Source organism: Colias philodice, chromosome 15 (genome assembly GCF_061535455.1).
Source record: "Colias philodice isolate Cphi_HAF_F1 chromosome 15, ilColPhil1 Martin Lab GWU primary, whole genome shotgun sequence".
NCBI classification, from domain to species: Eukaryota; Metazoa; Arthropoda; class Insecta; order Lepidoptera; family Pieridae; genus Colias; species Colias philodice.
In genome coordinates, this window is record NC_143100.1 from 1,335,456 (window position 1) to 1,362,300 (window position 26,845).

Here is a 26,845-nt window from a genome sequence, read left to right on the forward strand (position 1 = left end):
TAAAGCTAAGTTTTTGATGTGAATATCAATTGAATACATTACAATATTTGCGTTCATAAGTAAAGGGGTTATAAGTTAAAAATAAAAATATTTTTTTTTTATATAATGTAATAAAAAATTTTTGTCTTTCGTAATTATTCCCGTATCTGTTTTATAACATATTATTCTGTCTTCTGATTCAAATTCAATTTGAATTTGAATCAGAAGAAATAGCAATTAAAACCGCATATTCTGAAACTAGCAACTACTTGCAAGGGAATCACAACCTACAAGGTACTCCCCACGTCCTATAGCACAGACAAAGAAAAAATTGCTACAAGCAACATTTAAAGATACAACATATTAAAACAATTACCTAAGTTTGTTCGAAGCCCTCGGTGCGCGAGTCCGACTCGCACTTGACCTTTTTTGTCCTAATTTTACTGTATTTTCTATTATTATTTACCATTGATTGAAATGATATCTAAACTTTAGCCTTGTTTTTTTATAAAAAATATATGAACTGGGATATTTCGATATTTGTGGTTAATTGCGAGAAGTGTAAAAGCAAAAGTTGTAATAAATATGTTAAATACCTACAACTTTACCATTAAACTTTATTCCACAGTTATAGTTTTTTTAATCCCGATCTCAGATCGATCGTAAATAACTTTTCCTCTAATTTTTGTTACCTATATTCTCTTCCGTTTGAAATTGATTTCATTGTTCTATAATATTACTTTTATGTTTCAAAAGTTAATAAAAAATCATGTTGAACAATATTACTTTGTTAATTTCAAAAGTTAATATTATATTGCCCGGCTATATATTTTATACCCGTGCGAAGCCGGAGCGGGCCGCTATGTTTTTATATACAACGTTCACAGTTTTTCTCTAGTGTATTTACTATTTAGTATCAGCATTGCACCCGTGCGAAGCCGGGGCGGGTCGCTAGTTAAGTTAATAAATAACAAAATCTTTTCAAATCTGTCTTTTTCTTCATAAACCTATCTTACAAAAAAATACCCAAACATTTATAGATATTTTGCCAGTTTTTCGGATAAAAAGTTTTTGTAATAGTTGGCAACATTGACGTAAGGATTCGCCATCTCGTTCGGGTATACGCCGATGTCGTCTCTATAGTTCATTCTCACTCTACGGTTAGCTGTCACGTAATGACAGCTGAAATGTGACAGTACAAAAAAAACGAAAGTTGCGTGACATTTCCGCAGCCTATCTGGGGACTGGGAATGAAATTAATTTTTGGCTTTCCTTGTAAAATACTATTAAGTTTCAGCTTTTTTTATTTAACTATCATAATGAACTACTGGATTTAAAATTTACTACACGCCTCACTTTATTTTCTTATGTTATTGTGGACATCGCGTGAATACGCCCTTGAAAAAAAGGTTTACAAAAAGTCTAAAGTCAGCATAGCAACAACACTCCGATACGTTTTACTACTATTTTAAGGAATACAGTGTGTTGGACACTGCATGGTTGCCTTCTATGAGGTAAGGGTTAAAATACATCACAATAATGATCTATAAATTATTTGTACAAAATTACCGTAATCGTATTTGCCAATACCTTTGTGTACATGTTCCCCTAAATATATATGTATACATAAAATTTACATTGTAGTATGTTCGAGTGTGTACATTTACAGTTTGAGTACAATGTTTGAGTATTGTTCAAACTGCCATTTTTACTATGTAACTTTATTTTGAAACCAATAAATTAAAATAGGAGCATTTACAAATATAGGTAATTAATATATAAAAGGAAAATCTTTATTTGTGGGCTTATCAATAAACTCGGCGTATTTACCTTTTATGGTGCATTCATATTTAAAAATGCTGTTATAATGAAACTATACCATTTTAGAACCTATATAAATTATTTATGCATTTTTAAGCACATGTAAGTGTTGAATTCATTTCAAACAAATATTATTTTGGTCTTGTAAATACTAATGTGTTTGTAATGATTTACTTTTGTCGTAATTGATTTTCTATTGTTAATTAATTGTGAGTTTATTACACAATTGACCTTTAATAATTAATTGAAGGTATAAACTCAAAATATGGTAAACACAACAGAATTGTTGGTATACTTAACTACTAAGACATGTGAATTGTCTTGTAGAGAAAAGATTTTTCTTTAAAGATGATCAGTGTTAAGTGCCCTGCTAGCACAAACCTTTTTTCCAAATTCAAAAGAAGCAGTTATATTATAAATTTAAAATTACTTTATTGAATTATTTTAATACTCCCAACTTTTTTATCTATGTGAAGTGATAGATATGTATTAGTAAAATATTATAATTTAAATCATTGTTATGTTAACCTTAAAGGTTAGCTTGCTGTGAGGAAGAGATTTAAACTTTGATTAAAAGTGTAAATCCATTTGAATATTATCAATGATCCTCACCTTATACAGTCAAAGCTCCTTATTCGCGCTTCCTTCATTCGCGGTTTCACTATTCACGGATGGCAAAAATGCGACCTAATTTCTATATTCGCGACCCAAAATTCTTTATTAGCGGATCGAAACGGTACATCGGTACTTACATTTATGTGTTTACCTAAATAAAAATAAATCGTTATCCTTAGTAAACGCCTGAACTACAACTACGAATTTATAATATCGACTAAAAAACGAGTAAAAAGTGCCAAGCCATTGCCTAAACCTGAAGATAATACCTAATTAAATGTTAATTAATAAATATGTATGGTCAAAAATTTCAATAAAACTGATTTCTTTATGTATTTGGTTCCTTATTTCGTCACCTAGGAACGTATCCCCTATAACCCCATACAAATTACCATTCTATATTCACAGTTTCTCTATTTGCAGCACATTTACGGAACCTTTTGCCCGCGAATAAAGAGCTTTTACTGTATTATTATAATAATTATAATAGCTATAGGTTTCTGTTTGGATACAGAAACCTAGAGATCTTTGATACAAAAAGCTAGTTTTAAATAATACAGGATAAATAAAAAACTAGGAAATTTTACAGGGCTTTCTAGTCTAAGTATGTATGCTTTGATCCTTATTATCAATGGATTTTGATGATTTTTTTAAACAGACATAGCGGTTCTCATGGAATGTTTTAGTATGTAATTTGTTAAGGTGTAAGCAATATATAGCAAAGGTGGCAAGCTATAGTTAATAGCCTTTTTTTGGAGGATCTTACATATAATACCCATGACCTAATGTTCTAGTGATATTGATCTTCTACCTATTACACTTAATTGATTTCCATCTCTTTGTCAAATGACTATGCTTCCACAGATTAGATTAAGTGTACAATTTGCACTTAACATATTCAGTTGGTATCTTCTCAGTAGAATATCAGTTGTTAATACAGAATGCCATAAAGGTATACAAAATAAATATATTTAAAAATAAAGAACAATGTGGAGTTAAGGGATTCATTTGGTTAATTACTACATTATTTTAATTTCAGATGAGTGCTAAGGGTGCATCGAGATATAAGAATAAAATACAAAGACTAATCTTCTGATAACTAATATAAGTAAGTATCGAATTGGCGCTTCTTTTTTTTATAAATATAAGATGATAACACGGAGATGGTTCCATCCTTCTTTGAATGGTGTGGATGCAGAAAAACTACTCTTAGATCGCGGTCGGGATGGCTATTTTCTTGCTAGACCAAGCACAAGCAATAAAGGTGACTTCACATTATCTGTAAGAAGGGGCACAGAGGTAACTCATATAAAAATACAAAATAATGGCGAGTTTCTTGATCTATATGGTGGAGAAAAGTTTGCCACTTTATCTGAGCTTGTTCAATACTACATGGATAATCAGGGCCAGTTGCGAGAAAAGAACGGAAGTATAATACGGTTAAAAACGCCACTGAACTGCGCAGATCCCACAACCGAGAGATGGTATCACGGACAGCTTACCGCCAAGGAGGCAGAGAGAATGATGTTAGAAAACGGTAGAAGTGGCTCATTTTTAGTGAGGGAATCGCAAAGGCAACCAGGTGATTTCGTGCTCTCAGTGCGTACAAGAGACCGGGTTACGCACGTCATCATTCGACGATCCGACAATAAATATGACGTGGGCGGAGGACAACAATTTGACGATCTTGTCAGCCTTATCGAACACTACCGCAACTACCCTTTGGTGGAGACCACAGGCGACGTTCTGAGACTCATTCAACCGTTCAATGCCACTCGCATACAAGTACAACACTTCCACACGCGCGTGAAACAGTTACAGAAAGAAAACGAGGGTCCAATAGAAAGTATGGCTTATAAACAAGGCTTTTGGGAAGAATTTGAAACCTTACAAATGATGGAAAACCTGCAGTTGTTCGATAGAATGGAGGGCTCGAAACCTGAGAATATTAGAAAAAATAGATACAAAAATATAATTCCATTTGATCACACTAGAGTTATTTTGAAAGATATTCCTCCAGATGCACCGCCAGGTGCAGATTACATCAACGCTAATTATATTCGATCCGATTTTATCGATACTTCAGCAGACTCCCACGATACTAATGGTACCTATGAGAATACACATCACGGATCATCAAAAATTAAAGACAAATCTTCACCTGTTCATACACCTGTCATAATCACTGAAGAAACTCCTAGCGAGACTGGAAAAATAAATGGAACTTATAAAATTACGAAAATGGAACCAGCGATTCTCCGTTCAACACAAAATATTATAAACGCATTAGGTCCAAAGAAGGTTCAGAGAAACATTGTAAATGGTGATCCAGAGAATGTCTACAGTAAATTGTACATTGCCACCCAAGGCTGTCTCTCGACTACGATTTATCAGTTTTGGTCCATGATATGGCAAGAAGACGTACGCATCATAATTATGACAACGAAAGAAATTGAGCGTGGAAAAGTGAAATGTGAACGCTATTGGCCTGAGCTTAATAAAACAGAGGTCATTAAAAAGTACACTATTTATAACGAATCCGAATCCTCCACCCAGGATTATACGCTCAGACGATTCGTTGTCACCAAAAAAGACGAACCTGATGTTAAGCGAACAATTTATCATTTTCATTTCACTGCTTGGCCAGATCACGGGGTACCCTCGGAGCCCGGTCGCGTCCTGAACATATTGCTGGATGTGAACTTTAGATTGCAGCAGATAATGACGGGAGAGGAGCCTCCCGAGCAGGCCGTAGTGTGCGTGCACTGTTCGGCCGGTATCGGTCGCACCGGAACTTTCATCGTCATCGACATGATTTTGGACCAAATTAGGAAAGAAGGGTTCAACTGTGAAATAGACGTTCACCGTACCGTGCAGATGGTGAGAGACCAGCGTTCGGGCATGGTACAAAACGAAGCTCAGTACAAATTTATATATATGGCCTTGTTAGAGTTTATCGAAACTGAAAAGCAACGAGTGGGCATGGTAGCCCCCGAGCCGGCGCCCGACTCGCCGCGCATTTGATGCCGACAGATGCCTAGAGTAGGTGATGTAAGGAAATCCGCTATTAAAAGCTTTATAAATAGAAAATATTATAAGATCTTAGAACATAAAGGTCCAAGGCGCTAATAAAACAAATGACTAGACTTTACTTTTGAATCTTTTCTAGTGATACATTGTTTTAGATTTACTTAATTAGTATGCAATAAAAAGGTGGATGTATCATTTATTTATCAATGTTATAATATATAAGTTATAGACGTTTATGTTTAACGTGTCTTACTATATGTCAACAATTATTTGTTAAAATTGAAAACGAAAGTTATAAAATACTATTTAATGGGCTTTTTCTTAAGTAATGAGTAAAAAAGAGGCACTGAGTAGTTGATATAGCTTTATATAAAAGTAGCCCATTTCGAAATATTTTATTTTCGTCTGAAAGTATAAATAAGTGTTGAATGCATATTAAAATGTGCATTTTTTTCATAATTTATGCGGTAGAAGAAATATTTAGCATAGTATGGGAAAATAAAATAAAGTAATTGTTGGTGATTGACTATATTGAGAAAAAAAATACATATTATTAACATAGGAATGGAGACCTGACATTGTTTCAAATTATTGCTTTAACGTAATACAAAATGAAGTCTGGAGATTGGCTTCAAAGTGATCTCGAATTGGTTCTTGAATTGGGCAGAGTATATTTCCTTTCAGTTTAAAGATTTTAAATGGCAAATTTTGTAGGATTATGGAATCATAATCAGTGTGTTTTGGAAGTAAATAATGACGTGGAAAATTGCCTCATCCCATCTTACAAATGAACATAATATAAAGTAGTTAAGATAAAGCTTTTATAGGTGCGAACATGGACGTATAAAAAAAGACGGACGGTATATCGCCTAAACATTGAGTGAAGCCTAGTAATGGCGGCGAAACATCCATGTGTGTGTGTGCCATGTTGCCATGGCAACAGCTGTCCTGTTGACAATGGCGGCTGTATTTTTTTCTATAAATTTTGCCGTAATAATTTTGTCATTAAAACAAAAAAGAAATAACTTGCTTCCCTGTGGAATGTAATCCCTCGTGTTTTGTTATTTAAAATTGTACTGTTGCGACACCATTTAGGGTGCACTCACACACATCAGTCACCGTCAAGTCACCGATGACTGATCGGTGACGGTTTGTGTACGTATCCACAAACACCAGTCACCGTCATGTTGTCCGTCAGTCACGTCGCCGGTTTGACTGAATCATTGAACACATACATCAGGTTAGTCAGTGATTAGACGTGTGTCACGCTAGAGAACATGTAGCAATTATTGACGGTAGCACGACGCTGACTGAACTGAGACGTGACGGCACCGGGTGAGTGGGGATAAAAGTATGATACATGTATGGAAAGATTATTTGACGTGCCTGACCGGTGACGTCACTGATAGATTTCGTGCCGGCGACTGTCGTGTGGGAACAGAGTCATACTAGAACTATTGATACATATTTTTTTTTAATCCTGTCCGGTGACGTGCCGTGACGGTGACTGATGTGTGTGAGTGCACCCTTAACCACGCAAGACGGCATTTTAAATATTTTTTGTGAAACAGTGACGCAGTTAATCAGTCGGTAGTTCACGACGTAATGGCGGCCGACTAGCTTACTATGGTGAGAGTGTGTGCGTGTTTATTGTCTTTACACGATCGCTAGCTTACTATGGTGGCTTCACGTTGTTTGTTCGTAATACGGCGTCCGTCTTTTTTTATACGTCCATGGGTGCGAAAAATATTTTTTTAACAATTAGTATCTGTAGCATTTTTAGGGTGAGGCAAAATATGTGTGTCTGGAAAAAATACCTCAAAATTACGAATATATATATTAATTTATTTAACTTTTATGCTTTGGTTAACTCACAAATGAATTTTTATCCCTTTGATAATATTGTTTATTCTATCAGCTAATGATTTGCTATATTATTAAAATTTTATTATTTCTTATCTATATTATATGTAATAAATGAGGTGCTTTTATGTGAAGTAACACCCTATATCATGGGTGGAGGTGCGCAATATTTTTAGGAATATTTTTTATTTCTATTTGTAGTTGGTATCATGCATATTATTTGTCTTTTGAATAGTGATTGATTCAAATTCAATGAATTTAATTGATGTTAAAAACATGTTTTCTTTATTTTATATTGGGACGAATCTTTAATAAAATTAAAGTGCAAAGTACACTCAAAAAATTTTATTTGATATTTTGAGATCTCCTAAACATTCACTATTTGGAAGACAGTTATTTTACGTTGTTGGCATTTTTTATTTATAATGTATTCCAATATTACAGCTGAGCTTAAGAATTTTACATAAAAATTAATAGAAAAACAAATTTTGTTATCCGCAAAAGATATATGTTGTGTTATATAATATAATAATGAATAAAATGTGATATTGTATTAACTGAATTGTTTTATTTCAAACGTATCTCATAAAAAATATTCAGGTTAAAATTGAAATAAAAAACAATTATTTATACAATAATTTATTGCTTAGAGATCATAGAAATAGAACATATATTTTAATTAAATTAACCCTAAAAATGTTATTATTAAAAATCCCTTGCAACACAAAAGGTAGGCAGTTGAATATTATGATTTTGTTAAATGTTAAAACTTAATTTGTTAATATTGGAAATTGTTGAATACAATGAGAAAAAACAATACCCACATATTTTAGTAAAAATTGACTGATATTGAATTACTATGAATTGTTTTATTAAATCTTGAACAATGAAATATTATTTTTACATTACACACAATGTTAAATAACAGTTCTACTGAACACTATAAAATATAATATTTTAAATGATGTTTCTGTACATTTGCCATCACTTTAAATGCCATGTGAGTTGATTTGTACCTAATAAAAACATCATCTTATACACATCTAATATTTCTGCATAAACTGTAAAACAATAAAAACTTATCTTTGATTGCTTAAACACTTGTAAGCTAATTGATCATTGTTTTAATGTGTGAGTATGTGGCTGATGTATAAACAACCTGTTTTTATAATTATCCATTTTTAATGTATTTTGTTTATTCAAAACAACTTGTAAGATTGAACCAAAATTTGATGTAATAATCTTGAGTGACTTCTATAATTAGGTACAAATCATCTCTTACAAACTACACCTTATTTATAAATTTATACTAGGTATTTTTATATTAATTATTTATCTTTAATCATCATTGTTGACTTGAATCTCTTCAAATCCTTCTGCTTCATTCACTAGAGCCCTCTCCAAAATGACTCTACCTTCCTTGTATCTGTAAACATAACATAACGTCATTATTAAGCTTATAAGAATGACCTAATTTACTGTAAATCTATACTTAATATTATAAAGCTGAATAGTTTGTTTGCTTGAACTAATCTAAGGAACTACTAGTCCGATTTGATAATTCTTTTGGTGTTAAATAGCCCGTTTAATGAGGAAGGCTATAGGCTATATATCATTACGCTAAGATCAACAGGAGCGGAGACACCCGCGTGCATCCGCATGCAACTACGAAACGCAGCTAGTAGATAATAAATAATATTATAAATGCAAAAGTAACTCTGTCTGTCTGTCTGTTACTCAATCACGCCTTATCTACTGAACCAATTTGCATGAAATTTGGTATGGAGATATTTTGATACCGGAGAAAGGACATAGGCTACCTTTTATTGCGAAATATGTACCACGGGCGAAGCCGGGGCGGACCTCTAGTAGATAATAAAAGGTAGTACCTACCTCTGATTCTCTTCAGTAGCAAACTCATACACCCATCCGAGTTTAGTGCAGCAGTTCTTGCAGGACACATCGCGTACCATGTGTCTCCCAGTGAGCATCACGCGATCTTGCACCTCAGAGTAAACTAGGTTCACCACTTTGTGAAAGAGGAAAGCACGACCTGTGCAAATAAATAATTATATAAATTAGACGTCGATAGTTGTGGATTTCAGTCATTAATCGTATAAGTACACTCAAAAACTTGCAATTCATTGATTAAAGCTCTATTGACATGTATATAAAGTATTAAATTTTTAATTTTAATTAGAATCTAATCTCGTCTTCAATGTTATCATACTACTTTTAACTATTTAAGCATATCTAATAAACAACAGCAATACATTGATAGTAGTATATTATTTAACAACGATATGTAAATTTCCTCAATGACGACTTTCATCTACGTAACAAAGGACGTACCTGTAGCACCAGTGAATCTAGTGCTTATAAGTTCTGAACGATTCGTTAAAACCACATCACAAGCTGCGCAGAGAAATAAACGAGCCCCACCAATGTGGTCCAGAAATATTTTTCCCATGATTATTATTTAGCCAAAAAATTCTTCACTGCAATATTTCAAAAACAAAAATATTTTGATCCAAGTTCTGTCACTACGAGCGAAAACAATGACGTATCTTTTTTGACGTTGACGACATATCAGCTGAGACTATTTGACATTTGACAGCAGCAAGAAATTGAGAAAAAATTACAGGACACGACTATGAGGACAATGGGCATTTAATGAAAAAGTCCAAATGAAAAATTTTCTATTTTAAGTGATTTTAATGCGTAAAAATTAATAAGACTCGAATAGTAAACGATAGTTCCTGATCGCTACTCATTAATAAAATTCGTAACCAACTGAAACACCTGAAACAATAATTATCGTTACCATAGCGATAAAATGACAGAAAATACTTTTATTCAAAAAAATAAATAAAGTCCAAGCTTTATATTTTATTTGTAACAGCTCTATAATTTTAGTTAAAAGGCAAAATGGATAATATCAAAGAAGATGCTATCCATCACACAGCTATGAAATTGGCGGAAGAATTAAAAAATCTTTCAATTTATAAATCATTTTATAGTGATGTTCAAGTAAGTTTTGCAATAGCTTATGATCATTATTATGAAAAAAAATATATTATTTAATTAAAATGCTTTTATTCGTAGAAATTAGTATCATTACCAAATGTGAAAAAAGAAGATTTTAAGCAGACACTACAACAAGCAATGAAAGAAAAAGGCTTGGATACAAAACTAAGAAACACTGTTTTTCATTGGGTTCGGACACAAAATAAACAAAACGTTAGTTCTTTCATAAATTAAATTCTTTTCATAGTACAGTAGCATTCCATGTACACCTTTTAATTGAATCATGATGTAGATTTTGATTTTGAACGAAATCCAGTTGGACTTTCTTCAGCCTATCTATCTCTATATGTTGATCTACCTATATCTTCGTTGTAAATTCCTCGGTATTTACAAAATAATTCTTACTATCTTTCCTAAAACCTATACTTGCTCTGAAAAAATAAACTTTTTTTTAAAATTCTTTCGTCGAAACCCGCATTAGAATAATGTATTATGGCCAGGTCAGTATATTTGTAATTTTTTCTAGAAACTAGATCCATTGACGTCCCTATCTAAAGCTAGTGCTCAATGGGAAAAACGGATCCATAAGTCTTTAAACTCCATGTGTTCAGATTTGGAGACGTCGTTAGCTAAAGTGAGGCCGCAGAGCGAACAGGAAGAGCTAACTGAGAAGTGGAACGAGCTTAGTACTTATAACTTAGGTAATTTCAACTTAACTGCTTAGTCTCATGGAATTATTGTCGGCGAATTTTCAGAACACATAGGTGCTAGAGTACCTACTCATAGGTAAGATGCCTTAGATATGCTATGCCAGTCTATTTTTTTAATTAGGTGGTGGTGAGTATAAAAGTAACCGCAGTTCGGTCTCGAAATGCTAATTTCACTATTTCCGACGTAGAACATAGTCAATAATCTCTCTATTTTCAATTTATGCGATCGCGAATAAAAGATAATTTTCTCATCAACTATATTTTACAGATTTATCAAAATACAGACCTGTATATGCGCCCAAAGATTTTTTAGAAGTTTTACTCACGTTATCTGGTTACATTCCATACACGAAAGAGTAAGTATTAAAATAGGTTAAAAAATCTAGTAGATACTTACCCATATATTTTTCAAATGAAAATATTGTAAACCTTACAGAGACGAACCCAAATGGGAATTTGCTCATCTACCTCTTCAAGTTAAAAATTTAGATCAATTGGTAAGCACAATTTTATTCAGAGTAAACAGTAAACAGTAAAAATAATAAGCATAGGTAGTTCATCGGACATAAGTCTGCTTAAAATAAATTAATTGAATCAATTTTAACTCCTGCCCAAATAATCTACATACGTTCCCAAAATATCGATAGAGCTTCTTAATTCATAACGTTTTTTTTTTCTAATAAAGCCATAGTTTTAAGCTATAGCATAGCTTCTATTGCGGGCCTTGAGCGCGGGGACCGAATCCAGAAATTGCGTAAAGAAAAAACCTCACGCTCCCCACTCCGACCGCCGACGGGCACGGAGGTGTGGCTTAAAGGCATAGCATGCAATAGCTTTACCGCGGCAGTCCCCGAGTGCCACACGTCTTTTATTTTATTTTTAATATTTTGTCACTAAAAATGCCTATTTTATAGCGTAAAATATACATAGAATGGTCGAACGGAGAACCGTTATTGGGCGTAAATGCAAATATGCCCAGTTCAGTGCCAGGTTTTTCAACACTGGAGGCAGAAAGGATTAGTCTGGGTGAAAGAGTCGCTGCATTAGGATATGCTCCAGTTATCCAGGAGTACTTGAAGAAGGGCAGCCCTCAGTGCCTTCGAGCTAAGTTGTGGACACAAGTTTTAGGTGCTGAGATTTCGTCTCAGGTAAGTTTATGGAATATATTCCTGCGATTTTAGTGAATTTCACTTTGAATTATCACACAAAGTTCTTTCTGGACCCAAAACTCTATAACTTCCTAACTTTACTTACATTTTAGCAAGTGTCATATTTCAACCGATTGAAAAAGAGCGTACTAGAAGTCGATTTGATGATCGATAAGTTAATTTTCAAAGACGTACAACTGACTGCCTCGAATGACGATCAATATTTTGTTTTCGAAGATTTGTTATATCAGGTAAGAAATTTCATTTCATAGTACTTTAATTTATTTAATAAATTCGCAATAATTAAACTAAAACATGGTGTGCCCATTTTTTACCCTTCTACTTATATTTTATCACGAAGACATCACTACGACTGAAAATGCTACATTAAAATATAATGTAGGGTTGATGGGCTTAAATTTGATTTATTGTGCTTTTCACAATTGTTAAGATATATTCTCATTTTCTCAAGCTATCGATATTTTCAATGAAAATGAAAATGCAAAAAATATACAGGCCGAATTGAGAATCTCCTCGAATCCTTTTATGAAGTCTGTTAAAAATATCGTTAAGTTTAAAGTTCTATAACGAAATTTGAAAAATAGTGGCTAGTTCAAAGTGTTCTTTTTCCATGTAACACTACAATTTCAGGTAATGCTATGTTTCTCTCGCGATTGTGAGGTAATGCAGTATCTAAAGGGATGTATCGGGAACCCCCTCAATGTCACTATAAAGGGGAAACAGACTTCTGCAGACAGTGTTACTGTGTTTCCGCCGAGTGGTATCATACCATTTCATGGCTTTACAATGTATGGTAAGCTTTTAGTATAGATTAATTATCACACACATAGAAATACTTAGATATGAAATTAAAAATTGGATTTTCTATATGTTGCCATGTTTTACCTTATAATATGTCGGTTAAGGGTTTAAAAAGTTACTATACCGCGTCCTCAATAAATATAATAGATGTGAAACTTCTTGTACACATTTGAGACCATTCTTTATACTGTGAAAATGTGGTCTGAATTCTTATCGCGAAGTTTTAAATTTTACATCAAGCGTTTTCAAGCGTTTAATCGATGGTCAACTTTAATTTCAGCAACACCGTTTTGTTATTTGTATGATGACCCCATGCAATTATACTTCATATTTCGAGCGTTTTACATACGTTATTGGCATAAACTTCATTATATTTCTACTCATCCACAGGTAAAGATTTGAAACTGTAAAAAGTAGGTCGTCTCTTTTTTCCGTTTCACAAAACTTATACCTACATATTTTAATTTCTAGGGTATTGTATCGCTATGCTTATTGTACGAAAGATTGTTGGAAGCAAATGAACCACTGCTATGGATTCATTTTAGGAACATAAATGTAAACCCGTAAGTACAAAATTAATAATTAAAACAAAATTAAAACGCTTTCTATTTCTATAATAAAAAAAAGAATTTTTATTTTATTGACATCTATTATTTAATAGAACTTGTTTCTTACAGAATAAGAGTGGTTTTCAAATGGATAATGCGTGCGTTCAGCGGCCATTTACCGCCGGATCAGCTTTTGCTGCTTTGGGATGCCATTTTGGGCTACGACTGTTTGGAGATACTGCCATTATTAGCGCTGGCAATACTAAGCTTTAGAAAAGAGAATATTTTTCAAGTGAACACTTTACAAAATGTTGACGCCGTTTTAGCGGATTTATCGACTATTTCTGTTATTCCACTATTGCAACTGGCTTTGATGAAACCGTAATTTTATAGGTTTAGGAATCGGAATCGATGATTGTTTTTTATTTTGTTACATATTATGTAAACACGTTATTTTGACCTGTGTAATCGATGATAAGGCACTTAAAATAATTGTTTTACTGAGATAGAATGTTGTCTCGTTCGTTACTAAAATTAATATTTTGTAATTATGTGTTTGTAGTTTTTTATTTTGATGTAGATAAAGCAATTGTATTTTTTTAATGTTGCAATACTCTATAGAAAGTTATATGTTTCGCAATCAGCTTTATTTAATCATGTTATTAGTTAAAATAGTTGTTGTTACACTTTGATCTTGTATCGTTAATGTTTTTAAAATGGTTTATTTTGTAGATGCGTTTACTGTAATAAAAAACAAAGTCAAATTTATATGACGTTTCATTTAAGACATTTGTCAATAAAAGACGAGCATATGGTAAAATAAAATATATTTAATAAACATTCTACAAAATAATACATATTTACAGTTTTTTACAAATAACACACCAATTCCCTTCTTCATAGAAACTGTCCTCTATTACTAAATCGGGTAGATCACATAACTTATCCAATTCACCCTTTTCGAACACGTGGTAGTACCGCAAAAACGTCGTATTCGCTTCATTTGACAGTTTTTTATTGTTCACCTGTCTCAATTTCCACGGAACGAGTAAATCGTTGTGCTGGAACTGGGTTCGGTTTTCGTGTACGGGTAGATTGAGTCCGCCGACAGTTGTGACGACGTTTGTGTCGGAGTTTTCTTTAGTTGGGACGATGTAGTTGGATTTCTTTTGGTCTTTTGCCCAGACTGTGATGAGAGCTCTGCCGCCGGGCCGCAAGAGGCGGGCGATCGTACTAATCGCTTGTTTCCTTCTTGCCTGGAATAAAAAATATTACGTTTACTTCTGCATTTAGTCATTCATTAACGTTGGTCAAATGGTGTATAACTATTCAATGAAGCTGTAATAAACACCTTTATTTTTCCCATTACTATAAGTTATATCAATAAGATTATCTGACTTAATAAGTTTGTAATTATGTAACTTAAGTTAGCCAGTATAGTATTTTTTTATTAGAATTATAAAATTTATTTAACAAACATTATTACACAATAAAACATTCAAACAAAATTATAGGGGGTATAGCAGTAGCATTATCTTACCCAAAATCCGATAAATAGTTCTAAAACTATACGTACCTCGCTACAAAAGTGGTGCACCACAGCGATGCACAGCGCTACGTCCGCACACGCATCGACCAGCGGCGCGTACAGCACGTCCAGCCGCACGCACTGCGCGCCGCACACTGACGCGGTGTGCGCCGCGCACTCGGCGAGTAGACCCGCACTGCGCTCACACGCTATCTGTCAAAATGTTTTTTTTTTTGAAGTGAAAACTTCTTTAGCGGCGTTGAGCACTTTTTCTGTAATGGGTATAAAATCTTAAACTCGCGTCAGGACACGTGACCTGATCGAAAAAGCGTAAGACGGATGGATATCAAACATGCTCAACGTTAATAATCAAGTTTTCACTTCTGCCGGCACTCCCGGAGTGCAACCCGTCTTTTTTTCAAATCTGATCACAGGTCACATATATTTTTTTTATTTCACAGTAGAGCAAGCAAAGGAACATATGGTCTGGCTTAGCGACCATAAACAATCGTAATACTGATTTTGCTGTCCTGTCCTTTCTATGCTCTTATTTCTCCAAAAAGAGATAAAATCATTTCCAGAGATGGAGATTTTCAATTCAAAATTAAGAAAGATTAATCAATATTCGGTAACTTAAAATACATAAAATGGAATAAAAATATCAAAGAAATATTATATATTATGTAGATATTTTCTCCGTTTTTTTACATACCTGTACAATATCACTCCTATTGAGTATATTCTTGCCATTACCAGCTCCAAGATCCAAAACAATGGACCCTGGTGAGGTATTCATCATAAACTCCTGCACTTTGGGCCAGGGCTTGTGCCGAGTTGTGCTGAAATGGCCTGCAATTTGTTCGTAAACCTGCACAATATTATTGGCACTTGAATAAATTATTCAGTAACTTATAAAGACGGAATTGTAAAATTGAATAATATTTCTTCATCCATGTAATGTTTAGTGAATTCTTATTCTTTTTTAACGTGATAACGTTTTTAAAATAGTTTTAGTCGGGTGACATGTTCAGAAACTTGTGTCACACCAAAACCTCACGAGCGCGATCGCAGGTATAACGAGAGAGAGAGACGGACCGATCTCCCGTCTCATCTCGAGCGCTGCCACCAATAAGACGTTATCACGTAAACATCTCGATCGTAAACCTACTTTACAAACAACCAATTTTTTTAAATTCGAGTAAAAATGAAAATTTATAAAATGACGATATCCACATTTTACTGAAATCTGTTATATTATAACAAGTTTTTACAAATTACTAATGAAACAAAAACATATTTGATACTATTTAAACACAAATTGCCAAACAATCAGACAATAACTACAAACCTGATGTACATGCAGTTCCTCAAGATGCGACGCTACTACATCATCAATCTCCTTACTCCCTCTATCACAAAGCACTTTATAACCACACTCGCAAGGCCCCTGCCTCATATTCCTGAACGTCAGAGATATTCTAGTAGCACGGGGTATTGTGTCGCTGGTTATAACTTTAAAATTGTTAGAAGTTTCTGGGTCTTGTCTCATTTCAATTATAGGATCCCATGTACGCGGCTGAATGCCGTGTTGCCAGTCATATCTGAAACACGCACTTAGCTTACCACCAGGCAAGGCGTCGGCTCGTTTGCCTTCTTATACCATAAAAAAAAACATAAAAGTAGTAAAGTTTTAACGGATTTTAAACGCGATTTATTCATTACGTATATTATTTTTGGACACGAAACGTCGGGAAAATAATATAATGAATAAATCGCGTTTAAAATCTGTTAAAGTTTTTCATTTCTAAATGTATAATACTCGCGTAAAATCAAACACTAGAAAATACTATAAAAGTATGCAATTAGTGAAGATAGATACGACATTGATTGTACTTTACAGTGTATAATATTATTAAATTCTGTGATGTGCACATTATTAAACATTGAAAGTATGGAAGAAATTCGATCTTGAGGCTAGATTCGAACCCGCCTCTTATCACCGTACAGTGGCAACAGCTGACCACTCAGCCACCCATATATTATTTACTTGAATGCTATAAAACTAAATTAAAAGAGAGAGAATTTGCTATTTACAGGGTTGTTTAATTCATTATATCCACCAACAATGATACACAGTTTATACTACCACAGATGGAGTTCCTCCTATTTTATTGTATAATTTTTTAAATTAATTTATGGTATTAACTGTTTGTGTAAATTGTTTATGAAATGTGAATGTAAATAAATAAATAAATGATGAAAATCAAAAACTTATGAGCAATATATTGCATGTTCAAAACCAATGTAATAAGCAATATAATACCTAGCTTCATCTTGCATAACCATTATGGAGCAAGATGGTACTACGATTGGAACATATTTGCCACTATGATGTTTCCAGTCCATTAACACAGATGAACCTAAAGATAGAGACAGGATTGTGTCTCCAAATGGACTGTGACGATCAACATGGGATGGAATGCCTGGAAAATATACAAGTTAAGGCCGATTTTTCATTGCTTGGATAAAACTTATCCGTCCAATAAAGTATTACACGATAATATTAAAATGTCACGTAAACTGTCAAATACGGGCAATTAGAATACGTTTTTAAAATGGTAGTTTTATACATAATTCGACGAATAAGTTTTAACCAAGGATTGAAAAATCAGCCCCTAGTTTAGCATATTGACACTTACTGCAAGTGCAAGGAAACAGATATAAGTTGAAGGGAAAACATAATAAAAGTAATATAATAAACAATTGAAAATCTACACATAGATACATTAAATTGAAATACATAATGTGGTAATAAATTTACAGCTGAAAATAACAAAGCATGAGAAATTTGACTGCCATAAATTCAACATCAAACAGCAAAGCATATCAGACTATTGTTTATAAATTGAAACATTTTTATATTGAGATGTTAATTTTTTCTATCCTTACCTTGTCCTGGACTATATTTATTAACTGTTAACTGGTCAGGTACTTCAATGTCAAAGCCGTGTTCCTGTAACCTTTTCCACAAAATATCACACTCTGGTGGTATTTTTTCTGACAAAGGAGCATTTAAATCTACATCATTGCTCCCATATCTAAATTCGTAGCCATAATGTTTCACTTGACGATTCTTTAAATTAGAATCGTCTATCCAATCAAATATTTGTAAAAAGTGTTGTTCTTCTTCAGCTGATATAAAGTCAGGTATTACTTGTAGGCCTTTAGGATTGTCTGCTGTACAGATTATTTCGTCATTTGGTACTGAAAAATATTAATTTAACAACATAATAAAAGTGTAAGATTTGGTCTGAAATCACACCATTTAAAATAAAGACAATGACTTACCATCTTCAACATAATTCATATAAATTAATGTGTCATTCTTTTTCGCTTTTGCTGTACCATTGAATGTGTTGTAAAATAACTCTGCACTCTTTGTATTAGCGAAAACGACATAGGAATGTGATTCTCCTTTTTCCGCAATATATTTCAAAAGATTAATGTCTGGTAACAGTTCCAACATTTTATATAGTTCTTCTTTACTAAAACCTGTAGCTTGTCCTACATTGCATAGAACAATTTTCTAAAATAAATTAAACAATAAACATTGATATTTGAAAAAAAGCTACAGATTACAGACTATTACATTATTTATTTCTGTAACTTCTAATGAGGTTTGAACGTTTTTTAAAAATTGATTTTGTTGCTGTTATGAATGCTAATTCGAACGAAATATCATACAATATAATAAATAAGCATTGACCTACCGAACATGGTTTATCTATGCATAAAACTCCCTTAGAAGTTTTTAACCTCGCTGAAAACCTTTTACATTTTTTACCGATTTGTTTGTCTTTGTCCATTATATAGAAATATGCATATATTAATGATATTCAATTTATTTACAGATTTTCTTAGCATCTAACCTCTGACGAAATCAAATCGGCAAAACTCAAAACACGGTGTCCGGCTCAGAGCAATAAGGTTTATTCCTCTGAGGTGTCCGGTGATGTGTTATTGACATATGACAGGAGCAGTTAACGTTCAACAACCATGGTCTATCAATGTCATGTACCTACCTACTATCAAAAGCTTATGAAGTTTATGAACGCAATCCAGGTGATAAGTGACACATTTGACAATTGACATTAAAATATTATCAACAAAATAATCAACTGTGCTTAGTGAATGATGTATCATTTGGTTAAATTAAATTTAAAAATTATTCCTTACTAGAATTGTCGTCTTTTTAAATAATATCTTAGCTCGATTGGTTACTGTATACGTAAAGTACAGATGTTAGCATTTTTCTCTCACAAACATGACTACCCAAACAGTAAGTAGAAATTATGTTTCAAGCCAATAAATAATGATATATGAATATGTAGGTAAATTAGATAAAAAGCTTTTTAATTACAGGAGCCTATTATAAAAACCAAAAGGCATATAATATGCATGGCGTCAGATTTTTTCTATCCGAATACCGGCGGAGTTGAAGAGCACATATATAATTTATCGCAATGTTTAATAAAACGAGGACATAAAGTAATCGTAATCACACATTGCTATGAAGATAGAGTTGGAATTCGATATTTAACAGGAGGTCTTAAAGTATATTACTTACCCATAAGAGTGTTTTACAGCCAATGTGCACTACCTACTATGATTTGTAATATTGCATTAGTACGATATATTCTAATACGAGAGCGAATTCAAATTGTGCATGGACATTCAGCTTTTAGTGTACTAGCACATGAAGTATCTATAATAGGAAAATTAATGGGATTGAAAACAGTATTCACAGACCACAGCCTTTTTGGCTTTGCAGACATGTCAGCAGTTCTTACAAATAAGTATCTCCAAATGTGTTTGTGTGAATGTGATCATTGTATCTGTGTGTCTCACACAGGTAAAGAAAACACAGTATTAAGGGCTAAAGTGAAAGCTCATAAAGTATCAGTCATACCAAATGCTGTAGATGCTTACACATTTACACCTGATCCAAGTCAAAGAGATCCTAATGTTATAACTATCATAATTGTGTCTAGATTAGTGTATAGAAAAGGTGTGGATTTGATGGCAGCTGTAATAGCTGATATGTGCCCTAGATATCCAAACATAAGGTTCATAATAGGAGGAGATGGACCAAAAATGTGGTTGTTACAAGAAGTCAGAGAAAGAAAAGGGTTTCAACACTGTGTGACACTATTGGGTAGTTTAAAACATTCTGAAGTAAGGGATGTACTAGTCAAAGGTGATATATTCTTAAATACATCTTTAACAGAAGCATATTGTATGGCAATAGTTGAAGCTGCCTCTTGTGGGCTTAAAGTTGTTTCAACAAAAGTCGGGGGCATTCCAGAAGTATTACCAGACAGTATGATATATTTATCTGAACCAAATGTTACAAATATAGTTGAAAGTATAGAACTGGCTATGAACGATTTGAAAAATGGAAACATTGTCTGTCCGTTTGAATGTAATAGAAATGTAAGGAAGATGTACAATTGGATGGATATAACGAGAAGGACTGAAATAGTTTATAATAAGATATTGCTCAATAAGAACAAACCCTTGGGATTACAGTTGAAAAGCTATCTCTCGTGTGGTGTGTGGCCATTCCTTCTAGTCATAAGTTTAATGTATTTATTGTTGCAGTTAGTTGAAAGGGTGTATAAGAGGAAACATATTGATATTGCTAGAGATTTAAAGTTATGATGCATCTCTAGTAATATTTCAAAATGAATGTTCCAGATAAGAAAAGCTAGGTACAAAATGATATTATTTGGGTTGTTTATTTAGGGGAAATGATGTTATTTAGTTTTTATAAAAAGTGTATCTTTCATGGATGATTTAAAATATTGCTTATTTATTTCTATTTAACATAATTTCTATAATACCCAATTATATTGAAAGGAGATGAAATAAAACAAAACTAACTCTGGAATGATATTTATTTATAATTATTGACCAAATAAAAAAGATACTCCAATAACATTAGCCATATTGAACAATAAAAAATAAATTTAATAAATAACAGTCTGTTAAGCAATACAATAATTATTCTATAAACATCACATGTTTTTCTATTACTTTTGTTGTAATTCAATGTGATTTATTCAGAGACTGATTAAAGACAAATATTTAGGCTAACAACATTTTCTTATTTATAAAAATCTTCAAGCTCTGTAACAAGAGAAAACATTGTTATTAAAACATGCTTATTACATTTTAGTAGTTTATTTTTTTTGACCTTTGACTCAATCAGCAGCAAACCCTTAGGAGACAATTAATTGTTAATACATATTTATAGTAACATAAATGAACTATATTTTTAAACTGCAATTAAATTAAGATTTCAATACATTCAGATTTTTCTAATTTAAGGCCAGTTAAGTTTAAATGTACTTCATACAGTTTCATATAGTTTCAGTTAAGCTACACACAACATATCCAGAAACTGAAAACAGTCACAAAAATTACTATTACCATATATGATGTACTAGATTTCCGCCCGCGGCTTCGCCCGCGTTTTCAAAGGAAAACCCGCATAGTTCCCGTTCCCGTGGGATTTCCGGGATAAAACCTAATGTTAATCTGATGTATAAGCTATATTGTGGTAAAGTTTCATTCAAATCCATTCAGTAGTTTTTACGTGAAAGAGTAACAAACATCCATACATCCATACTTACAAACTTTCGCTTTTATAATAGTAGTAGGATCTACTTACACTTTAGTTGCCCGCGGGGGGTACTTAGGGCTGACTCCCGACTGCTTCAACTGTAGTACAATGGACCTGAGACGAGCCACATCCCTTCCGCGTCTCGGCCCAAAGTCACAAAGTTCCGCCACGCGAGCCCACTCGTTACCTTCCTCAACGGTACTCTCAGAACCACGGGCTAGAGCTTTCTCTGCGTTTCTAGTAATTAATTAATTAATTTATAAATAAATAAATAATAGATACACTCGTAATGTATACCCAAATATTGGTGATTTTTATAAAGGAGAGAAAATGTTTCACCAATGCCCAAGAATGAGATTGAAAGGACTTGTATTTTGCTTATAAATTTGTAGAGAAAAAAAAAATGGTTGCCTGTAAAGTCGGTTTTACGGGCGAAGATTTTACGTGACAACGTCTTTTTCTCGATCATAGTTGAGTGGGAGAGAGACGCAAGGCATTCGGCGGGCCTCTCTCTCGTTCGGTGACTCATCGTAACGTTACCGAGCGTCACACTTTTTCATAAGTGACTCCCAGTCGCAACCTAATTTAAGACGTTGTCACGTCAAAATAAAATAATTGAAATAAATTTTATGTGACTAATCTTAATTGTATTTAATGTAATGTTAACTGAATTCACTAACTTAATGGAATCTGGATTTATTTTCTTGTATCTTAAATAATGACATTGATATTAAAATACTTTTTATTTTAGGAAATATATATTTCAAATACATTATCAAATACCCCAATGAATAACAGATGCTTAGTACATAAATTTTCATTGAAACTAAAATAACATGAATTCGACAATATCATAACCCTGTTATTCCCACAGACGTACATAAAAAAAGTCTTAAATATATGTATATATAAAAAATCCACCACCCACACAAGTTAGTGAATACCACTCTAGTGTACTTACTTAGCAGACTCCCTGAGTGCATAGAAAAGAAAATATACAACTTTATAATACATACAAAATACACAATATAATTTAAAATGCTGCAATGTACTTGCAAATAGGTCAATAATTGCCAAATTTTACAGATAAACACTGCATAAAGCCATTTTTACATGCAGTATGCTACAATAGGAATATAATCAAATCAATGTGATTCTACAGATAAAAAAGCATTTTTAATTTTTTTTTAATCGTGTACAAAGCAGTTGCATTAGAAAAATATTTGTTATCTACAGAGTGTTTTAATAAGATTTTTACCTGTTAGCTGCCTTAGTTTTAGCAATTTGCTCTTCATGTGTTTTGTACCAATCCTCTAATTCCTTTTTAGCTACCTTCAACATTTCTTGCTTCTTTCTTTCCTCCTCAGCATCTAAAGACAAAAAGAAATTCATTACATAATAAGTAATAACATAAATTTAGTGTACTAGGGAATAGGGATACCATGATGTCTGTATTCATAAATATCTGTATGTACACCATGATGTCTTTAAACAGTATTCATTCCATAGTAAAAAAATGTGTGCGTGTACTAGAGTACACACGTAAGAGTGAAACTTCTTTATGACCTTAAAAATGTCACGAGTATGGCATAACGCAAAAATGTCACGCGTACGGCGTAACGTAAAAATGTCACGCGTACGGCGTAACGCAAAAATGTTACACTAAATTTTTGTCCAACTCCGATAAAGAAGTTTCACTTCAAAAAGAAATTCATTACATAATAACATAAATTTAGTGTACTAGGGGATAATGTCTGTATACGTAAATATCTGTATGTACACCATGATGTCTTAAAGCAGTATTCATTCCATACTAAAAAAATAATGGAGCTATATAGGTCATCTTGTACGATCACTTTACTAAACGATAAGATGGCCCAGAGAGCTTCATACAGCATTTTAATAATGAAATAACATGATTCAAAAGGTTTTGAGTAAAATTTAATAGGTTTATTATATTCACTAGAAAAACCCACATAATTCCCGGTCCCGTGGGATTTCAGGGATAAAACCTATCCTATGTGTTAATCCAAGTTACCCTCTATATGTGTGTTAAATTTCATTGTAATCGGTTCACACACACATCCTCACAAACTTTTGCATTTATAATATTCGTAAGATTAAGACAATTATTTCATGCCAGTACCTTTCTCTTCCAATCTCTGCTTCTGTTCCTCTCTCCATATCTTAATCTTCTCCGGTTCTTCCCTTTCTTGTCTGAATACAGAGACTGCGGGAGCAGCTGGGGCTGGTGCGGGGGTTGCATCATCGTCGAGCAGACCATTGGCTTCAAATGCTGCTGCACTTGGTACTTCTGGATATTTAATTTAATTTTTAAAGTGAAACTTTTATTACATCGTCTCAAACTTTTTGGTCTGTGTAGCGCATGTCGCGTGACGGTCGGCTGCCGAGTAGGTATAAAGCAGTGTTCGGAACCGTACGATAAGTTTCACTTTTACCGTGGTTTCATAAAACCACACAACATTTTTTTTATTGGTTTTTAATATGCAATGTTGTTAATTGAATTTGTTTAATAATTCTAGACAAATAATTGTTACCAAGGATGATTGTGAACTACAATAACTATAAAATATTCAAATTAATGCTATGTATTCAAAATCAAAATTGTACTTTGTCTATGAAAGACAAGAAAATTTAAACACTGGCAAAGGCTGAAGTCCCTGAATTGGGTGGAGCCATGAAGAAATTTATAACTTTTCGTAAATAGTTTGTAGGTAGGTATTAAATATATGTGAGTAGGTAGGTACTTGCAAAATGTACAACTTTCACATCTACAAATTTCCAATTATTCCTTCATTTTAATGTATAGTACAAATTAAATTACCAACAAAATCATCAAGACCGTTGGAAGCTATACTCGACGCAATAGGGGGCGGAGCACTGGTTTCTAGCTCATCTTCTAATCCCGCCAGTTGGTTTTGCTCTCGAGCCAAGAAGTCTGCAGCTGGGTCGACTTCGGGTTGAACGAAATTGTCGCCGAAATCATCCATTGTTCAGAATAATATGAAATGATTCACTGAATATGCGAAGCCAATAAAGTTGACGTCGATGAGAAACCAAGAGCAAGAAATACAGCCAATGACAGTTGATAATTTGACACTTGACAGCCGTGAAACTGCGTGAAACTTGAAAGACAAACATTTATACAGATTATTTATGTACATAGACCTAGAAACGTTTATGTTATCTTTAAAATATTTGACAATTTGTTTTGATTTTGACAATGACACAAAACACATAACCTCCAACTCCAAGGTTTATTTCTAAAAAAATTGAATTTATTGTTTTAAATAAGAGTAATCATGAATTTGTGTGTAAGACCAAAACTGCTAAGATCTAGTCTTATAAGCATTTTCCGTTCGGCAACAACTGTTCCAGAGGTGGAACAAAATGAACAAGTTTTGTTCGACGATACTGAAGATGCACTCGCAAAAGAAGCTGAGATTGAGAAAAAGAGAAATATATCACGACTATCACCTGCTCATCTAAATGTAATGCATAAACGGCGGCCATATGAAGAACCTAAAATATTAGCACATCTTACCGTCAAATATAATCGCAAATTGTATGGGAAATATGGTGCGGTCAGTGGCATTAATCCCAGTAAGTATAATTTACGTAAAACTTTAATATAATATGATTATATTATACTATTAGGGTAGCTTAATCGGTAATAGCAATTTATAGTAAAATTATTGTTAAGATTCCATACGAAAAATCATTCACAAAATAGTCACAAAATGCTTCCAGGTATTTGCTGGCCAACCAAAGAAGACATTCAGGAAAGACAAGAATATGAAGCCGTAGCATTTCCCTTTACGATACAACAAATGATGGAAACAGCTACACAGAGAAAACGCGAGCAGCAGTTAAGGATAGAGCAAAGGGATAAGGATGTAGCGGCCAAGTTTGCCAAGCTGGACCAGATGAAGAAGGAATTGAATGATAAAATGGCTAAGAAGGCTGCAGATATTGAGGCCGCTAAGGTAAGTGAAATAGTGCTTTAATTAAAATAGTTTATGTAATTTTAACAAATTTAAATTTATTTATTAATGCCCAGTAGTGTCAATAAGATTGAATAGACTTATATTGTTGATTTTTATCTATTATCTGACTAAATTCTACATATTACATATAGCAAGTATCTGATAGCATTTAAAGCTGTAAAATAGAGTTCTACTGTGTCTGAAAAATAATTATTTTTTTGCATTTATTTTTATTAAAATTGTTTCAAATTTCTGCAACAGCAAAAGAAAGAAAGGCTAGTTGAAGAAGTGCGGCGCCATTTTGGTTTCACGCTCGACCCTCGTGACGAGAGGTTCCAAGAAATGTTAGCCAAGCGGGAGAAAGAACAAAAGAAACGAGAGAAACAGGCCAAGATTGAAGCCAAAGAGAAAATGATGCTCGCCAAGTTACAACAGAAGAAAGTCGATGAAAAGAGCACTTGAATAGGTATTTAATTTTATAGTTTAGTGTGTAATATACTGTTAATTTAGAATGTTTGTTTCATTTAAAAATTTCATTGCAAGTTTCTAATGCACCATGATAAACAAACTGCATAAAAAAATTATTCATCACTTTGTACAAGGAGACAAAGGCATCCTAATGAATTTTATGTGCCAGCGATTTGATGATTGGGTAGGGTTATTTAATTATTTATTATACATGTTTCTTGGGATAAAATTGTTTTTATACAAAATTGATGTTCAGGAATAGACAAACCACCAAATAAATACAAAACTTTAATCTTCGCAAAACATGTAACAAATAAACCATATGCAAAAGTTACGACTCGTCGTCGCTCGAGTCGAACGCGTCCCGTGGGTGGATCGGATAGGTCCTACTTGAGAACGTTGTTTCTTTCACATTTTAATCTGAAAGATCTATAACCTCTGGGTGTAAAAGGGTAAAAATCATCATTAATTCAAAACAAAAACACCAAATAAATACAAAACTTTAATCCTCACAAAACATGTAACAAATAAACCGTATCCAAAAGTTACGACTCGTCGTCGCTCGAGTCGAACGCGTCCCGCGGGTGAATGGCG

General features: G+C 33.2%; 8 protein-coding genes across 12 annotated transcripts in view; 5 read left to right on the top strand and 3 right to left on the bottom strand.

Moving 5' to 3' along the window:
* Positions 1–21,668, top strand: part of LOC149482020 (arylsulfatase I-like) — a 44,315-nt gene extending 22,647 nt beyond the window's left edge. The window contains exon 13 of the transcript XR_016316727.1: positions 21,649–21,668. The gene's annotated coding sequence lies outside the window, so the exon portion shown is untranslated. The remainder of the gene's footprint in view (positions 1–21,648) is intronic.
* csw (protein tyrosine phosphatase non-receptor type corkscrew) lies at positions 1,186–6,273 on the top strand. The gene is made up of 2 exons (XM_089704275.1): positions 1,186–1,493; positions 3,455–6,273. The coding sequence occupies exon 2, from the start codon at positions 3,565–3,567 to the stop codon at positions 5,437–5,439; it is 1,875 nt and encodes a 624-aa protein (XP_089560401.1). The 5' UTR covers positions 1,186–1,493; positions 3,455–3,564; the 3' UTR covers positions 5,440–6,273.
* Ype (yippee zinc finger protein) lies at positions 7,932–9,882 on the bottom strand. Its single transcript, XM_089704485.1, has 3 exons — positions 9,661–9,882; positions 9,202–9,361; positions 7,932–8,734 (listed from the first exon to the last, which is right to left on the bottom strand). The coding sequence occupies exons 1-3, from the start codon at positions 9,776–9,778 to the stop codon at positions 8,647–8,649; spliced, it is 366 nt and encodes a 121-aa protein (XP_089560611.1). The 5' UTR covers positions 9,779–9,882; the 3' UTR covers positions 7,932–8,646.
* LOC149482025 (TBC1 domain family member 19) lies at positions 9,946–14,331 on the top strand. The gene is made up of 11 exons (XM_089704484.1): positions 9,946–10,338; positions 10,414–10,548; positions 10,862–11,036; positions 11,314–11,401; positions 11,482–11,542; positions 11,960–12,193; positions 12,307–12,444; positions 12,845–13,007; positions 13,296–13,405; positions 13,487–13,578; positions 13,693–14,331. Exons 1-11 carry the CDS (start codon positions 10,237–10,239, stop codon positions 13,946–13,948), a joined length of 1,554 nt encoding a protein of 517 aa, XP_089560610.1. The 5' UTR covers positions 9,946–10,236; the 3' UTR covers positions 13,949–14,331.
* Positions 14,374–19,051, bottom strand: LOC149482026 (tRNA (carboxymethyluridine(34)-5-O)-methyltransferase alkbh8). 2 transcript variants are annotated; one of them, XM_089704483.1, is made up of 8 exons: positions 18,862–19,051; positions 18,440–18,655; positions 18,041–18,355; positions 17,415–17,574; positions 16,440–16,692; positions 15,804–15,959; positions 15,140–15,304; positions 14,374–14,819 (listed from the first exon to the last, which is right to left on the bottom strand). In XM_089704483.1, exons 1-8 carry the CDS (start codon positions 18,866–18,868, stop codon positions 14,424–14,426), a joined length of 1,668 nt encoding a protein of 555 aa, XP_089560609.1. In that variant the 5' UTR covers positions 18,869–19,051; the 3' UTR covers positions 14,374–14,423. The 2 variants fall into 2 exon arrangements, with proteins under 2 accessions (XP_089560609.1, XP_089560608.1); XM_089704482.1 differs by having other exon boundaries at positions 18,440–18,677.
* PIG-A (phosphatidylinositol glycan anchor biosynthesis class A) lies at positions 19,237–21,041 on the top strand. 2 transcript variants are annotated; one of them, XM_089704289.1, is made up of 2 exons: positions 19,237–19,430; positions 19,500–21,041. In XM_089704289.1, the coding sequence occupies exon 2, from the start codon at positions 19,550–19,552 to the stop codon at positions 20,810–20,812; it is 1,263 nt and encodes a 420-aa protein (XP_089560415.1). In that variant the 5' UTR covers positions 19,237–19,430; positions 19,500–19,549; the 3' UTR covers positions 20,813–21,041. The 2 variants fall into 2 exon arrangements, with proteins under 2 accessions (XP_089560415.1, XP_089560414.1); XM_089704288.1 differs by having other exon boundaries at positions 19,514–21,041.
* Positions 21,031–24,874, bottom strand: Clc (clathrin light chain). 3 transcript variants are annotated; one of them, XM_089704305.1, is made up of 6 exons: positions 24,622–24,874; positions 23,923–24,090; positions 23,035–23,146; positions 22,738–22,749; positions 21,825–22,013; positions 21,031–21,280 (listed from the first exon to the last, which is right to left on the bottom strand). In XM_089704305.1, the coding sequence occupies exons 1-6, from the start codon at positions 24,785–24,787 to the stop codon at positions 21,274–21,276; spliced, it is 654 nt and encodes a 217-aa protein (XP_089560431.1). In that variant the 5' UTR covers positions 24,788–24,874; the 3' UTR covers positions 21,031–21,273. The 3 variants fall into 3 exon arrangements, with proteins under 3 accessions (XP_089560431.1, XP_089560432.1, XP_089560433.1); XM_089704306.1 differs by lacking the exon at positions 22,738–22,749 and having other exon boundaries at positions 24,622–24,872; XM_089704307.1 differs by lacking the exons at positions 21,031–21,280; positions 22,738–22,749 and having other exon boundaries at positions 21,821–22,013; positions 24,622–24,872.
* Positions 24,875–25,001: 127 nt separating this feature from the next.
* On the top strand, positions 25,002–26,295 carry CRIF (growth arrest and DNA damage-inducible proteins-interacting protein CRIF). Its single transcript, XM_089704304.1, has 3 exons — positions 25,002–25,400; positions 25,548–25,783; positions 26,045–26,295. Exons 1-3 carry the CDS (start codon positions 25,100–25,102, stop codon positions 26,243–26,245), a joined length of 738 nt encoding a protein of 245 aa, XP_089560430.1. The 5' UTR covers positions 25,002–25,099; the 3' UTR covers positions 26,246–26,295.
* Positions 26,296–26,845: the final 550 nt, after the last annotated feature.